Source organism: Podarcis vaucheri (assembly GCF_965113315.1).
Source record: "Podarcis vaucheri genome assembly, chromosome: 10".
Taxonomy (NCBI): Eukaryota; Metazoa; Chordata; class Lepidosauria; order Squamata; family Lacertidae; genus Podarcis; species Podarcis vaucheri.
The window spans coordinates 70527660-70542654 of NC_138748.1; the positions used below are offsets into that span (position 1 = coordinate 70527660).

Here is a 14995-nt window from a genome sequence, read left to right on the forward strand (position 1 = left end):
ATATGTAAGGGGACTGGCTCGCACCTTCACAACCACCCACACCCAGCACCCTTTTTCATTCTACTCCTTTTGCAACCGCCGCAGCATGGGTGCTGGAGAAGCAGGCCCGGAGGCTCGTTCTGTAGATGAGTAACCGTAGTCCTCTTTGGAGAGCTGCTGCTATTTCCTTGGTGCGTGAGAGAAGTTGCAGGCATCAGATTTAACTGGCTGTGCACTTTGCGGTGCAAGTCATGGCACTCCTTTGCAGAAGAGGTAGGGATTACAGTTCAAAAAGAGTGTTGGAAGAACGATAGCTTGATCCGAGCCCAGAACTCATTCTGAGGAGTTGAAGATGTAGATACCGTAGACGTAACTGTTGTGACAGATCTCTTGGCACCGCGCACGGATTCTTCAGCACTTGGCATGGATTTATGCAGAGCTAAGCAAATGTGTGTGTTGTCAATTCGTGCTGTGCCATAAACATAAAAAACTGAATCATGGGGCTAACGCTTCTCTCAAAATAAGCCCTGGTTTTAAAAAACACGCAGAGATACTTAGCTGCAACCTGTGTAGTTTGACAAGCTGTTGGGATTAAAAAGCAAATCTTATTGATTTGGGAGTGTCGGTCATGTCCCTTGTTGTAGTACGCTGCTTAAATCCCTGAGGCTGTGGAAAAGTTGTCTCTCTTGGCCTCAGTCCTGATGGTTTCCCTTATCTCTAATTTTTGCCATGGTGCGTTTCTGTCCAGCTGCTCTGGGTTGTGACACCAGGGGGAGACTTAACTTCCTTTTATTCCTCCCAGCGGCAAGCTTGCATGCCTGGATTATTCTGAAACGGGCCTGGTTTGTGTTGTGGTAGCTTATGCAAGTTCCCTCCCTTTGAAACTCTAAGCCTGCCTCTGACTGCTCAGAAGCCCAGGCTTCATTTGTGGAGGGTAGGAAGAAAATCTAGCCCCTTTTACTTTAGCACGGGCCTTGAGCCTGCATTTTTGCACGGTTGCGAAACTCATTTTGAACGTGTGTGAGATAAGGAAAGCTGCTTGTACTTTGCCTCCCTCTCCTGGTCTTGCAGTTTCTCCCTGGGAAGCTGTAAGTTGCTTTCAGAGACCAGAGCTACAGGTTTCGCCTGAGAATTTGAGGGATTCCATGCAGGGCAGCAGATTGGAGCCAAAGGAGCCTGAATGGTTACTGGCTTCTTAAGAGCTTGAATGCAACTGATCTCGTCCTGATTTCTTCTTTGCCCGGCCTAGGGAGCTGGGAGGAAGCCACTGCAGTGGGTGGTGGAGTGTAAGGTAACTTCTCCCTGCAAATGTTGATAAGGTTCGGGTGCATTCTTGGGAGTCGCGCCCATGTCTAAAGATAGTTGCGAAGCCAGTGTGGCCCAGTTAGACCTGTCTTCTAGCCTTCCATGGACCCATTTTCACTATTTTAGAGCACCAGAAATTCCACGAAACAAGTGGACTCCCTTTTTGGGATTACCGTCAATATGAATGTGCTAAAGCTCTGGTATGCAACTAGTTTTACTGCAGGACTACTTTGGGTACTGCTCTGACCATGTGGGCTACAATTCCCGTCCCGTCCCCCAGCTCACTTCTGGGAAATGCTATTTATTTATAGGATAATTGTTTTATTTTGCTTACTTATTAATACATACAAACAGGAACTCAAGGTACATAGTTCTCCTTTTCCCCATGTTATCCTCACAACAACCCTGTGCGGTAGGTTAGGCTTAGAGTGGTGACTGGCCCCAAGATCACCCAGTTTAATTCATGGCTGAGTGGAGATTTGAACCCTGGTCTCACCTGGCCCAGCACTCTAACCACTGCACCACATGCATATAAACAACGCTCATAATATATATTCCAGGGCAATTCACAGTCAAAATTCATAAACAGTATTCATAAATAATAATAAATTAAATAATAATAACTAGTCAGTTGTAAAAGCTCTGAAAGTTCTTCAACGACAGTAGAATTACATAATAAAACAGCCAGCGTTTAGAACTTGTTGAATCGTAATTTTAAAATATTCTGGGCGCAGCCTCCTTGCACTTCTCTCGCCTCTGGGTTTGCAGCTTTAGGGCCCAATACAAAGGACTGCTCATTTCAACAAAAAAAATCCCCATTTCTGGTTTACTGCACAATGCGTGCCGGGCCGGTCTTCTGAGAAAGTTCTTACTTTGTTTTTCTCTCCTGCAGTCATTCAAGGAGGACAACTGGTGTGCCACTGGGCTCTTGGGACGATTCTTAAACCCCAAATCTACTCTTTATCTTTCAGAATCATGTGCTTTGGAGGATTTATGCTTGTTCAAATATCCTACAAGTAGGGAAAGTGTCCAGCTGCGACATACAGCAATAATTGTGCCTTTTGGCATCTTAATGACTGACATATTTATTGTGATACAGTGGTACCTTGGGTTACAGACACTTCAGGTTACAGACTCTGCTAACCCAAAAATAGTACCTCGGGTTAAGAACTTTGCTTCAGGATGAGAACAGAAATCATGCTCCAGCGGCAGCAGGAGGCCCCATTAGCTAAAGTGGGGCTTCAGGTTAAGAACAGTTTCAGGTTAAGAATGGACCTCTGGAACGAATTAAGTTCTTAACCCGAGGTACCACTGTATGTCCTTTTGTAGGTAAGGAAGTGAGTAAAGGATAGACCCTATGGGATGGGAGGGGTTAACCCTTCCATACTAAAAACAGGCATGTGTTTGAGTCCATTTTAAGGTATCTAAAGGAGAAATAGAAAAAGGTAGGTTCAGGAATGCCCAGAATGCATATGTGTCATTTTTATACATGCGTTAATATGAGTGCATTTGCTTACCTGGTAAATCCTCCCGCTAAATCCAGTGGAGCTTATTTTCCAGTAAATGTATACAGTAGTAGGTTTACATTTTAAGGTGACCAAAGACTTTGCTCCAGTTAACTAGAAACACAAAACAGCCTATGTTCTAGAGATGGTACGTTAAAGATGCCTCCCAAGCTGAGAATAAGCCTAGTGGCTTAGACTCACAGAATTGGAAGTTGGATCATTTAGCTCTGGGGGGGTCAGACCAGCAACCTCAGAACCATGCACTAACCAGCCAAGCTGCATGAAATAGCCTGTGAGCCAATGTCTTTGTTTCAAATCTTACCTTTGCTGGAAACTCGCCTGCTAAGCTTGGACAAACCGACTTTTCTTTCAATCTTGTCTCCCATACATTTTTATCCTATCCCTTCCCCTTATAAGTGTGGGCAGTATACAAGACACACCCACCCACCCCAGGCTTTAATCCTCATAACTCTGTGAGATGGGTTAGACCAGGGGTCAGCAAACTTTTTCAGCAGGGGGCCAGTCCACTGTCCCTCAGACCTTGTGGGGGGCCAGACTATTTTTATTTTGGGGTGGCGGAAATGAACGAATTCCTATGCCCCACAAATAACCCAGAGGTGCATTTTAAACAAAAGCACACATTCTACTCATGTAAAAACACGCTGATTCCTGGACTGTCCGCGGGCCAGATTTAGAAGGCGTTTGGGCCGGATCCAGCCCCCAGGCCTTAGGTTGCCTACACCTGGGTTAGACCGAGAGAGAACATAATCTCGCTTGCATAAATTGCAAGAACCTCATTGGCACTTGGCCTTTGGAGACCTAAGTGGCTGAAGGCCCAGGCACCTGGAGGAACGTGGGCCTCATAGAAGTGCAGCGTTGGAAGGGATCACAAGGGTCATCTAGTCCAACCCGCAATGCAGGAATCTTTTGGTTCCTTATTTATTTATTTTGTATTTTCGCCCTGATGATTCATTGCCGCCGTCCAGTGTAAGAGCTGTCCTCGCAGGATTGGGCATCACCCTGGCATCGCCTCTCTTCCTCTCCCCTAGAGGGGCAGACATGACCGAAGATGAGCAATTGTCGTGAGTGAGATGATTGAGCAAAAATGCTGACTCTGGCACGTCGAGCCTTTTCTGTTCTGCATGCCGCTATTTTGCTCTTTGTTCCATTCTGTTCCAGTTCTGCTGTGCAAAGAACTTTATAGCCACTCTTTGATCGCGTGAAACGCTGTCCCGTGGAACTTACTGGCGATCCAAATCAGTCTCCCTTAGCTTGCTGCTCTCCGGATGATTGGAGATGCTACTTTCACAATCGATTCTGGGCACCATGGCCATGTGGATGCAGCAGTGTTGCTTGTGTGGGTTTGCCTGTGGTGCTTCCCATTTGGCTGAACCAGAAGAGTGCTGTGTTAAAGGGTCCGTCCTAGTAGGCAGCTGAGTCGTGGCTGGCCCTCCACATTGGTGCTGTGGCCGAGAGAGGTCCTTGTCATCCCCGCGAGAGCCTTCCTTGTTGATGTCCAATTCCTGGCCTCCAAGGCCAAATCTCTCTAGGCGTTTTGTCTCCTAGACTTCTCCCTCCATAGGAAATAGGTAAAGGGACCCCTGACCATTAGGTCCAGTCATGACTCTGGGGTTGCGGCGCTCATCCCGCTCTATAGGCCGAGGGAGCCAGCATACAGCTTCTGGGTCATGTGGCCAGCATGACTAAGCCGCTTCTGGCGAACCAGAGCAGTGCACGGAAACACCGTTTACCTTCCCGCCGGAGTGGTACCTATTTATCTACTTGCACTGGTGTGCTTTCGAACTGCTAGGTTGGCAGGAGCTGGGACCGAGCAACGGGAACTCACCCCGTCGCAGGGATTCGAACCGCCGACATTCTGATCGGCAAGCCGAAGAGGCTCAGTGGTTTAGACCACAGCACCACCCGCGTCCCCTCCATAGGAAATACTTTCCCCCTTTTTATAGTGCCATCTAAGCCCATTGCACTTGGTTAGAGGACAGGTCCTCTCTTCGATTGCTGGTGTGAGCAGGAGGGTTGGCAGAGGCGCCGACCTACTTGAAGGATCCCGTTTCCACTTTCAGAGAAACGAGAGAAACGAGACACTCTTGCCTGTGGAGAACTCTCTTCCCTTGGTTCTCCTGTATTCACTTTCAGGTGTTGCCCTGGGCTGTTTTGCGCATTTGCCTGCCGGGTGGCTTTCGGGACAAAGCCAGGCCTTGCAGCCTCCAGATTAATGCATTTTCTGCAGCATTTGGGACTTGCACAGGAGCGAGTCAGGAGGCGCCGCAGAAGGAGGACATTCCACTCTGTTCCCAAAACTGGTTTCCATTCAAGCCCTTCAATGTATTTTTATTACTCTTAATCTGTTGAGAGGGTTGTGCACAGCGATCCGGTTTCATTCTTGACTTGTAGGCAGGAGGTGCAAAGGGTTTTGCAGTATTTAAGAGGAAGCTGGGAGGGGAGCGGTTGGGACCCAGACATCCCAGCGAAGAGAGGCGCTCTGTTTGCAGTGGTGACCCTGGCAGTACTCGGGCCTTACCTGAGAGTCACCTGATGTGGGAAGCCCCCCCCCCGCTCCAGTGATTGGCTGCCAGTTGCAGCCCCTTAGTGTTGGAGGGGGGAAGAAACTCTGCACATGCTCAGAGCTGCTCTTCTCACAACAGTTGCTGCATATGTTGCAGAGTTGATCTTTTATCTCTGAGAAAGATTCTTGAGTTCTTCTTTTGAAAGGCCTGTTCAAATTATTCCCCGTGTCGAGGAAGGGTTAGGTGGGGATGGAGAGAAATGTCTGAAAATAAGAGGAGAGTGGCGAGGAGAACAGTGCGTGGGAGAAACTAAAAATCAGGTGTCGGCTAGATGCCTGGGGAAGAAGATACCAAGTAGAAAAATAATAAAAAAATTTGTCTAGCTTATAGTATCCTGGATTGAAGTATTTTATTGAAGGGTTCACCTGTCCCCCTTGGGCTGAAATCCTTTCAGAGTATCCTCACCCCTCTCACCAATGGTTTAGGCCAGGCATGTCCAAAGTCCGTTTCAGGGGTCTAACTCGGCCCACTGGTCGGTTTAATAAAGCCCCTAAAAAACTCAACAACTTCAATCCTAAACTTTGGTCGGCCCCCACGGCCCTTCACGTCATCAGATCTGGCCCTCTTTGAAAAAAGTTTGGACACCACTGGTTTAGGCCCAGACAACCATGCTGTTCCTCCAGGATGCTATAAACTAGACGATTTTGACCACAACTCCCAACACAGTGTGCCAGCTGGCCCAAACCTCTATTCCTCCTGATTCCCATTTTGCTCTTCCAACTAATCACTAGCATTTCATGACTACTAAAGATGCAGATGCTGTTGTCATTAGGCTGGGTTTTTTGTTTAAATAGATATTGTAAATTTTGGATTTATTTATTTTTTTGTGCTTTGCAAATCTGCCCCCTCTTGAGCACGCTGATAACCTCCCTCTTGTTTCTCTGTAGCACAGTTTTTACTCCCGTTTCGGCCGACACCCACCACCCGATTTCACTACTGGAGGCAGTGATGTGTTAGACAAGAGCAACCCAGAACATTTCGCCTCCCTTTTTGGAGACTCACTCCAAGTTGGCATAGGCCAGGGGTTGGCTCAGGGGGCCAGAGGCCACTTTCTATGCTTGTAGCCTCCATGGTTACTTGCCCAGGGCAACTAGACAAAAGTGGCTCTTTGCTAGCTGCTATGGCACATTCCCCACCAAGGGCCTCTTCACATGCACTTGAGTCAATGGTTCTCTTCTCCTCCTGCACGAGACAGCATCCGGTGGCTCAACAATCTTCCACAGGGTGTTAGAAACTCAGATATATAATGCAATCGCCAAATGGCTCCTTGCATCTAGGTTACAGTTGCCACCACGGAATGCCTAGGTGCCATTTTCTTTTGCAGTGAAATTATTAATATTATTTCGTTTCTATATTTCTTTATATTTTAAAGGGAAAAAATCTCAAAGCAATTTACAACAAATTACAACTTCAAATAAAACAATCCAGAATAAAACAAATTCAAGCTTCAAGGAAAATATTTCAGATCTTTCCCTAAGGGACATTTTGCTTTCCCTATGTTTATTCGCCTACTAATTTATATAGCTACCCCTAGCAGAAGTGGATGCGGGTGGCGCTGTGGGTTAAACCACAAAGCCTAGGGCTTGCTGATCAGAAGGTTGGCGGTTCGAATCCCCGCGATGGGGTGAGCTCCCATTGCTTGGTCCCTGATCCTGCCAACCTAGCAGTTCGAAAGCACGTCAAAGTGCAAGTAGATAAATAGGTATCTGGTGGGAAGGTAAATGGTGTTTCCATGCGCTGCTCTGGTTTGCCAGAAGTGGCTTAGTCCTGCTGGCCACATGACCCGGAAGCTGTACGCCGGCTCCCTCGGCCAATAAAGCAAGATGAGCGCCGCAACCCCAGAGTCGGCCACGACTGGACCTAATGGTAGGGGTCCCTTTACCTTTACTGTAGCAGAAGTTCTCCAGGAAGCCAGTGTGGTGTAATGGCTAGAGTGTTGGACTAGGACCTGGGAAATCAGCATTCAAATCCCCGCTCAGTTAAGAAGTTCTGTGGGTGGCCTCAGACCAGACATAGCTGCCTAACTTACCTCGCAGGGTCGTTTCTGAGATTGACTGAGAGGTGTGTGTGAACCATGTACGCCTTGGAGAAAAAGGCAGGAGAGAAATGCAACGAATAAGCTCTTCTGCTTACCTGCATAAGAAAGCCGGAGAGGTCAGCCAGATGGAGAGGTCAGTTTTGGATCTGGCGCCCACAAATCACATGGTCGCAATTGGACCCACACCAAATGTGCCTGGCTAATTTCTAACACTGCTCACATACTCAGGATCTTGCAAGCTGTGACCTTTGTTGATGCATCTCTGCTGGCATTTTTATGAAACTCTTTGAAAAATCTTTCCTGTGGGTGGTGATTTTGGGCTTTCATAATGGCCCCTCTCTTCCTTCCTCTCCTCGACTGCCTGTTTGGCACAAAAGTTGGTAGGCAGCGAACTTTCCTTGTCCAATTCCTCCTCTTGGAACGCTTTCCTTGCCATAAGACATGACAGCATTAACACTGATGAATTCATTTCAATTCACATTACTGTTTTGAAACGTTCAAATCGAAATCGCCTCGGATGTGCTTAAAACTGGTTGTCAACTGCTTTGAGAACATGGTGGCGTGCCCTGGAAGACGGTTTATAAATCTCCAAACCCATAAAGGAGAAGTAAATTATGTTCTTCCCCAACCAAGACTGTGACCTGGGGGCAGCTTTGAGCGGTCTTGTGGTCTCCCCAGGAAGCAGGTGGGCAGCAATCCCCCAACTGACGGGGATACCCAAATCTCAGTCTTTCAGCCAAGCGCAGAAGAGTGCAGCAGGATGCTTTCTGGAATCTAAATAGAATTGTGGTACATACATGCAATCTACCCTCCTAAAACAGTTAACAGTCGCTTTGGGAATTGGGTTTCTAGTGCAAGGTCTCCTTGTCTGAAAACTCATCAATATTTCAGCTCCATCCTCCAAATAGCTTGTTTGCCGCAAATAAACTTCCCGTGGTGATTCCTACAAACTTTCCCAAGGCAGCAGCAATACATTTTTTTTTTAAAAAAGCCCAATTTCTCTCCTGCTGCCTTTTTTTTGTCTGTTTGGTATAACCAAATCAGTAATTTTTGATATAATTGTAAAAACCCCTCTGAAGATTTATTCCAAAAATGAAACCTTCATCTGGTTGCAAATATTAAGATTATAGCAGCAAGAATGAGTCTTTATGTAAAAAAATGTTTTAATTCAAATCTTACTGACTGCTGATTTAAATCGTGATTTAAACCGATTTGATTTAAATCAAATCCATCTTGCTTTCAACTCTATGATTCTGTGACCATTTGTCTTGCTGGCTGATGGGAACTGGAGTCCCCTTTGGCTTCCCCTGAGTTCCTGTGTCCCTCAATGATGCCTGCAACCTTATACGATTCCTTCTGCAGACTGAAGTGACTGCTTTCATTTTCTCTCCCTTTTTTGTAGTTGTGGTTGTTGTTTAGTTTTGCCCGACTCTTTGTGACCCCCTGGACCAGAGCACGCCAGGCCCTCCTGTCTTCCACTGCCTCCCGCAATTGGGTCAAACTTATGCTGGTAGCTTCGAGAGCACTGTCCAACCATCTCGTCCTCTGCCGTCCCCTTCTCCTTGTGCCCTCCATCTTTCCCAACATCAGGGTCTTTTCCAGGGAGTCTTCTCTTCTCCTGAGGTGGCCAAAGTCTTGGAGCCTCAGCTTCAGGATCTGTCCTTCCAGTGAGCACTCAGGGCTGATTTCCTTCAGAATGGAGAGGTTGGATCTTCTTGCAGTCCATGGGACTCTCAAGAGTCTCCTCCAGCACCAGAGTTCAAAAGCATCCATTCTTTGGCGATCAGCCTTCTTTATGGTCCAGCTCTCACTTCCATACATCACTACTGGGAAAACCAGAGCTTTAACTATACGGCACCATTAAAAGGGAACAGATCTGTCAATTACAGTTTTATATGCTGTACAGTCACGGGGTGTGTGTGTGTGTGTGTGTGTGCGCGCGCGCATGCGTGCCAGCCCCTTGGATTTATTCATTTTTCTACATCTACTCCTTCCCTTTTTCTTGAGGACGGTGTTGTAACATCCTGCCTGGGACTGGAAGGATAGCGAGATGGGTGCAACAACCTTGCCCCGGAAAAGAGAGTGGGTGTGAAGGCTGTGTCGTGGGTGTTTCCTCGTTGCTTTAAAGGATAAAGGAAGTCTTTTAGTTGGTTGGTTGTATTGTTGCATTTTATGCTCACTGTATGTTATGTTCACGTTTAATGAGGGTGGATTTGTGTATTGGGAGGGTGGGGGTTATGTTGCAAATAAAATTCCAATAAAATAAAAATAATAAAATAAAATAAAGGGAGAAACGCAACTCATTCTGCACTGCTCCCTTGGCTGGTCCCATAAACTCATCCCCAGCATGCCCTGACCTATGAAAAGCATAGTTCAGAATAGTAGTTGGTGCAGCCCACTAAGGAAGTTCATAACACAGTGAAAACAGTAACAATCAATTGCATGTTTGTTCAAAACGCTGTTAAAACTGTTTAATTAATTCAGCAAACTGGATGGACTCAATCCAGCTTTTCAAAGTCAGATCTTTACATCTCCAGTACTTTGCTGTCTCCCCCATACCATTCACTTCCAAATCCGGGACACCTACTGGGATAATAACTAAAGATCTAATAATTGAATAATAATAACTAAAAAAATACAAGTTTTTAGGGTCTTTTGGGAGATCGGGGAACTCCTTCGCTGGCTGTCTTTTGCAACTGACCTATGAAACAAGTTCTTTGGAGCTTGAAGCTGCTGATAAACACACACACACACACACACACACACACTACACCTGCCTTTTTTGCCCTGATGGCATCCATTCCCCCTTTGTCTCGCCCCAAGGTCCACGCTTGGGAGATTTCGGATCAGTTGCTGCAGATCCGGCAGGATGTGGAATCGTGCTACTTTGCCGCTCAAACCATGAAGATGAAGATCCAGACCTCGTTCTACGAGCTCCCGACGGACTCTCACGTCTCGCTGCGGGACTCGCTGCTCACCCACATCCAGAACTTGAAAGACATGTCCCCTGTCATCGTCACCCAGGTGAGCAGTGAACCCCACGTCTGTGGGGAGAGAGCGGCCATTTCAGAAGGCAGCCACCAGCTTGCATGGCTTTTAAAGGGGGCTTCATGGAGGGGTATCTTTTATCGGTGGTTACTGGCTGGGTTGGTTTGTGTGCTGCCTCCACTGTCAGGTAGTATGCCTCCCATTGAAACCAGTTCAACAATACCAGTTGCTGGAAACCACAGGAGAGGAGAAGGCTTTTGTGCACGGGTCCTGCTTGCATCTAGTTAGTTACTGTGAGAACAGGAGTCTAGACTAGATGGAACGCTGAACCTGCAGACCCATCTGATGTTCTTTTAACCTTTAAAGCCCTATATGGCCTAGGTACCTACGGGACCGCCTCTCCTGGTATGTCCCACGGAGGACCTTACGGTCTTCAAACAAAAACATCGTGGAGGTCCCGGGCCACAGGGAGGTTAGGCTGGCCTCAACCAGAGCCAGGGCTTTTTTGCCGTTTTCCCGATCTGGTGGAACGCTCTGTCCCAAGAGACTAGGGCCCTGTGGGACTTGACATCTTTCCGCAGGGCCTGCAAGACAGAACTGTTCCACCTGACCTTTGGCCAAGGCACACTCTGACCCCCTCCTTTGGTAATCCTCGCAGAACTCTGGCCCAGTGTTTGCCATTAATTAGATTTTGAACTGATTTTAGAATGCTGTGTTACTTTACTGTTGTTAGCCACACTGAGCCCGGCCTTGGCTGGGGAGGGCGGGATATAAATTAAAAAATATTATTATTATTATTATTATTATTATTATTATTATTATTACCTATTGGCCCTGGCAGCTCAGTGGACTCTCAAAAGGTAGCCTGCCTCTTCCTCAGTCTACCTCCGAATGCCAGTCTGGTGACTGGGGGACAACAGCGGGCACCTGCCTTTAGCCTTCGTGTCTGTCTTGGGGGCTTCCTGGCTATTTAGTGTCAAGCAGGGTTCTTGGACCTGATTGACCCCTTGGTCTGAACTCATCCAGCAGGCAGCTCTTGCATTAACTGAAAGCCAGGCGCAATTGCAGCGGACCGTTTCTTGCGGTGGAGAGCTACATCTTTATATATATATATATATATGATTTTTATTGAATGATTTTATGTTACAAGAAAATAGTACAACCATAATACCACTAAATATAATTAAGAAATAAAAATTACATACATCAATATTTAATTTGTTATTTACCGTCTTATTTCCTCCCAAACATTCCATACAAAAAGACACATATGTACAGACACATACCCACCCACCACAAAATGATAATAATGAAAGTAAATATTTCCCCCCCTTTTATTTTACAAAATCTTTTCTTCAACTTGGACTTCCTGTCAAGTCCCTTTGCATATATTTTATCTTGCAATCGAATGTACACAAAACAATAAACCTTTCTATATAAATTTTCCGATACATTCTGAAAACATAATAAATCCTTAATTGTTATCCACCTCCTTTTACTTCCTTTGTCACTTGAATGCTAGCACGGAGTCAAAACTATTATTGTATTTTGGAACATATCTTCTATAACCATCCCATTTTCCCACAAATATTTGCTTTGAGTTTCCTCTGAGTTTCCTAGTCAGTTGAGCCGTCTCCACCAATTCCTGTAATTTGATTTGCCAGTCTGTTATTTTTGGAGCCTCGTGGCCAAGGGATGGAAAGGGGAGCTACATCTTTTAGCTGGAAGCGCCTGCCTTTGACTTGTGTTCTCCCACCGCCTCTCTCCCCCTGCAGCTTGCGTTAGCCATAGCAGACCTCGCCCTACAGATGGCCTCCTGGAAGGGCTGTGTGCACACACTGGTTGAAAAGTAAGTGGCTCCCTTTACAAATCTCCCTCTTCTCCCCACTTCCCACCTCCAGTTAAACCTTCTGTACCCTGTAATGGTTATGCAAAGTGCTGATGACATGAGATGGCCCCGGGTGTGTGAAGTGGTAAACCCAGATGAGGTGCCTCTGTGTAAAAGCAGATTCTCTTGGGGTGGTGGTGGTGGGCTGCCCTTCTGGGCCTTCGGAAACGGCTTCCAGCCACGTGGGGAGCTGCGTGTCACAGGTGGGAGAGGTTTAGTGGGTCTGGGGACTGCCTGTTGGTTTGTTCGTGCTTTGCTTTTTCATGCACATGGTTGCGTTCCGACTGGCAACCTGAAACTTAACAGAAAACGGTGAAGAGTAAAATCGATTTAGGGACGGCTTGCTTAGTAAGAACAGCAGCACCTCCAGCCTTTGCTCACAAACAGGCAGCCATCAAAGGTGTATTCGAACAAAACAGTGTTTGTGATTTTTGTCAAAGTGGGGAAGGGCAGAGGCTAAATGATGATCTGAATGGTGGGGGCTAGGAACCACCACTGACAAGGTCCTGCCCCACATACTCGCTAAGGGTACCAGTATAGGAGCCAACTCCTAGGGGCTAAGGTCCCTTTTGTCCGTACGACTGAGCTGAAATGGCTATTCCTCCGGCTGTATCTTCGGAATCTCCTCTGACGGTGATTAACGACCTAACAGTCCAGAAAAAAAACACCCCTCTTCTCCTGCTTCCAAAGGGGGTTCAGTAATTTTAGATGATGAAAGTTGATCCTTTACAAACGATTTACTAAACTCTAGCTTGCCATGTCTTTGCTTTAATCTTTCTACAAAAAGCGGAAGGCTGACTTCCTGTTTAGACCTTCCCGCTTCAGTGCCAAAATTAAAGGAATTTCTCAGTCCAATTTTCCGTTCTACTCACGGGTCGTTGTTTAGAGTCCAATTGTCCAGATTTAACCTACTCACGGGTAGTTGTTTTTGTAGCCAAATTGTCACAGGAAAAAGGTAGCGCTCTCCGGTAACGGCTGTGCGGCTTCGCTCCACGGAAGAAGCAGTTGACTCTCAGCACCGCGCCGCTTGCCCCGCTTCGCTCCGGAGCCCGTAATTGGGTTCCTTTACAAATGGGGGGGCGCGAAAAGTGCCCGCCGAGTCCCACGGTCACAGGCTTCACCCGCCTGTGATTTTTTAAAGGGTCCCCACTTCGCCATAGCGGAACAGACCCGATTTCCGTAGAGCCAGTCCCTCCGGATCAGAGGGAGTCCGCCATTACCGATGGCGCCACCCCGGATGTCTTAAACTGTATTCTTAAGCCAGCCTGTTGTCTATGCAGAAACTGGCTTGACCGAATGAGAATATAGGTTACAGCTGTGATAGGTAAAGGTAAAGGGACCCCTGACCATTAGGTCCAGTCGTGGCCGACTGGGGTTGTGGTGGTCATCTCGCTTTATTGGCTGAGGGAGCCGCCGTACAGCTTCTGGGTCATGTGGCCAGCATGACTAAGCCGCTTCTGGCGAACCAGAGCAGCGCACGGAAGCGCCGTTTACCTTCCCGCTGGAGTGGTACCTATTTATCTACTTGCACTTTGACGTGCTTTCGAACTGCTAGGTTGGCAGGAGCTGGGAGAGAGCAACGGGAGCTCACTCCGTCGTGGGGATTCAAACCGCCGACCTTCTGATCAGCAAGTCCTAGGCTCTGTGTTTTAACCCACAGCGCCACCCGTGTCCCTTTAAAGCTGCGATAAAGAGTCCAAATTATTTCAGAGCTGAGAAGCTGTATTCTCAATCTCCTTGGAAGACAAAACCATAACGCCAGATAGATTAAAGGGGGGGGGGAGTAACCTGGACAATTGCAGCTCTGTTATTTGCCACGGAGGCAGGGGTGCAAATTTGTGCGTGTGTGTGTGTGTTTTTAAAGCACGAAAACATGTTTATCATGCTTCGCCCTGCTCTTGCATGGGACTTCCAGGATTGCTTAACTGAGCGAATGATCAAGTCCAAACCTGAATAGCATTAGTAGTTCTTAGGCAATCGCCCAGGCTCTTTTGCCCAGCTAGGACAGCCACCCTCTGGAATCGGGGTCAAGAACTTGGGGGCCTGTATTGCTGGCGGGCTGGCGGGGGGGGTACCCCTAGCAGTCCCCTTTCATTGCCATCTCACGTTTCTCCTCCCTTCCCTTCCCCCAACGCCCCCCTCCCTCGCCCTGGAACCCCAGGTACAACAATGACGTGACCTCGCTGCCCTTCCTCCTGGAGATCCTGACCGTGCTGCCGGAAGAGGTCCACAGCCGGTCCCTGCGCATCGGAGCCAACCGCCGCACTGAGATCATCGAAGACTTGGCTTACTACTCCAGCACAGTGGTCTCTCTGCTGGTAAGCAGCCAGGAAAGAGGGAGGGCCTGGGAGCCGGCTGGGTGGAGTGGCTGGAGAACTCGGCGTGCAGGTGGGACGGTCTGGGTTCAAATCCTCACTTAGCCCTGGAGTTCAGTGGGCAACTTGGGGCCTCTCAGCCTTGTCTACCTCCCTGGACGACTGTGAACTTAAAGTTGCATGCTCCTAGGGTGTGTGTCTGTGTCTAGGACCTGATACCTCATAGGCTGCCTGCAAAGTAATGGGGGGGGGGACCTATTGCTTTCCTTTTTCAATTTATTGAGATTTTTCAGCTTCGCAAAAATTACATAGAATTGTAGAGTTGGAAGACACCCCCAAGGATCATCTAGTCCATTCCCCTGCAAGGCAGGAATCTCAACTAAAGCATTCAT

The 14995-nt window shown here is 47.5% G+C and overlaps 1 protein-coding gene across 2 annotated transcripts in view; it reads left to right on the plus strand.

Annotated features, from left to right (window-relative positions):
• The window catches only part of TNPO3 (transportin 3), a 44805-nt gene that overhangs the window by 1896 nt on the left and 27914 nt on the right, over positions 1-14995 (plus strand). For both annotated transcript variants that reach the window (XM_082238793.1, XM_082238794.1), the window contains exons 2-4: positions 10236-10436; positions 12176-12249; positions 14450-14606. In XM_082238793.1, coding sequence (XP_082094919.1) covers positions 10236-10436; positions 12176-12249; positions 14450-14606 — 432 coding nt within the window. The remainder of the gene's footprint in view (positions 1-10235; positions 10437-12175; positions 12250-14449; positions 14607-14995) is intronic.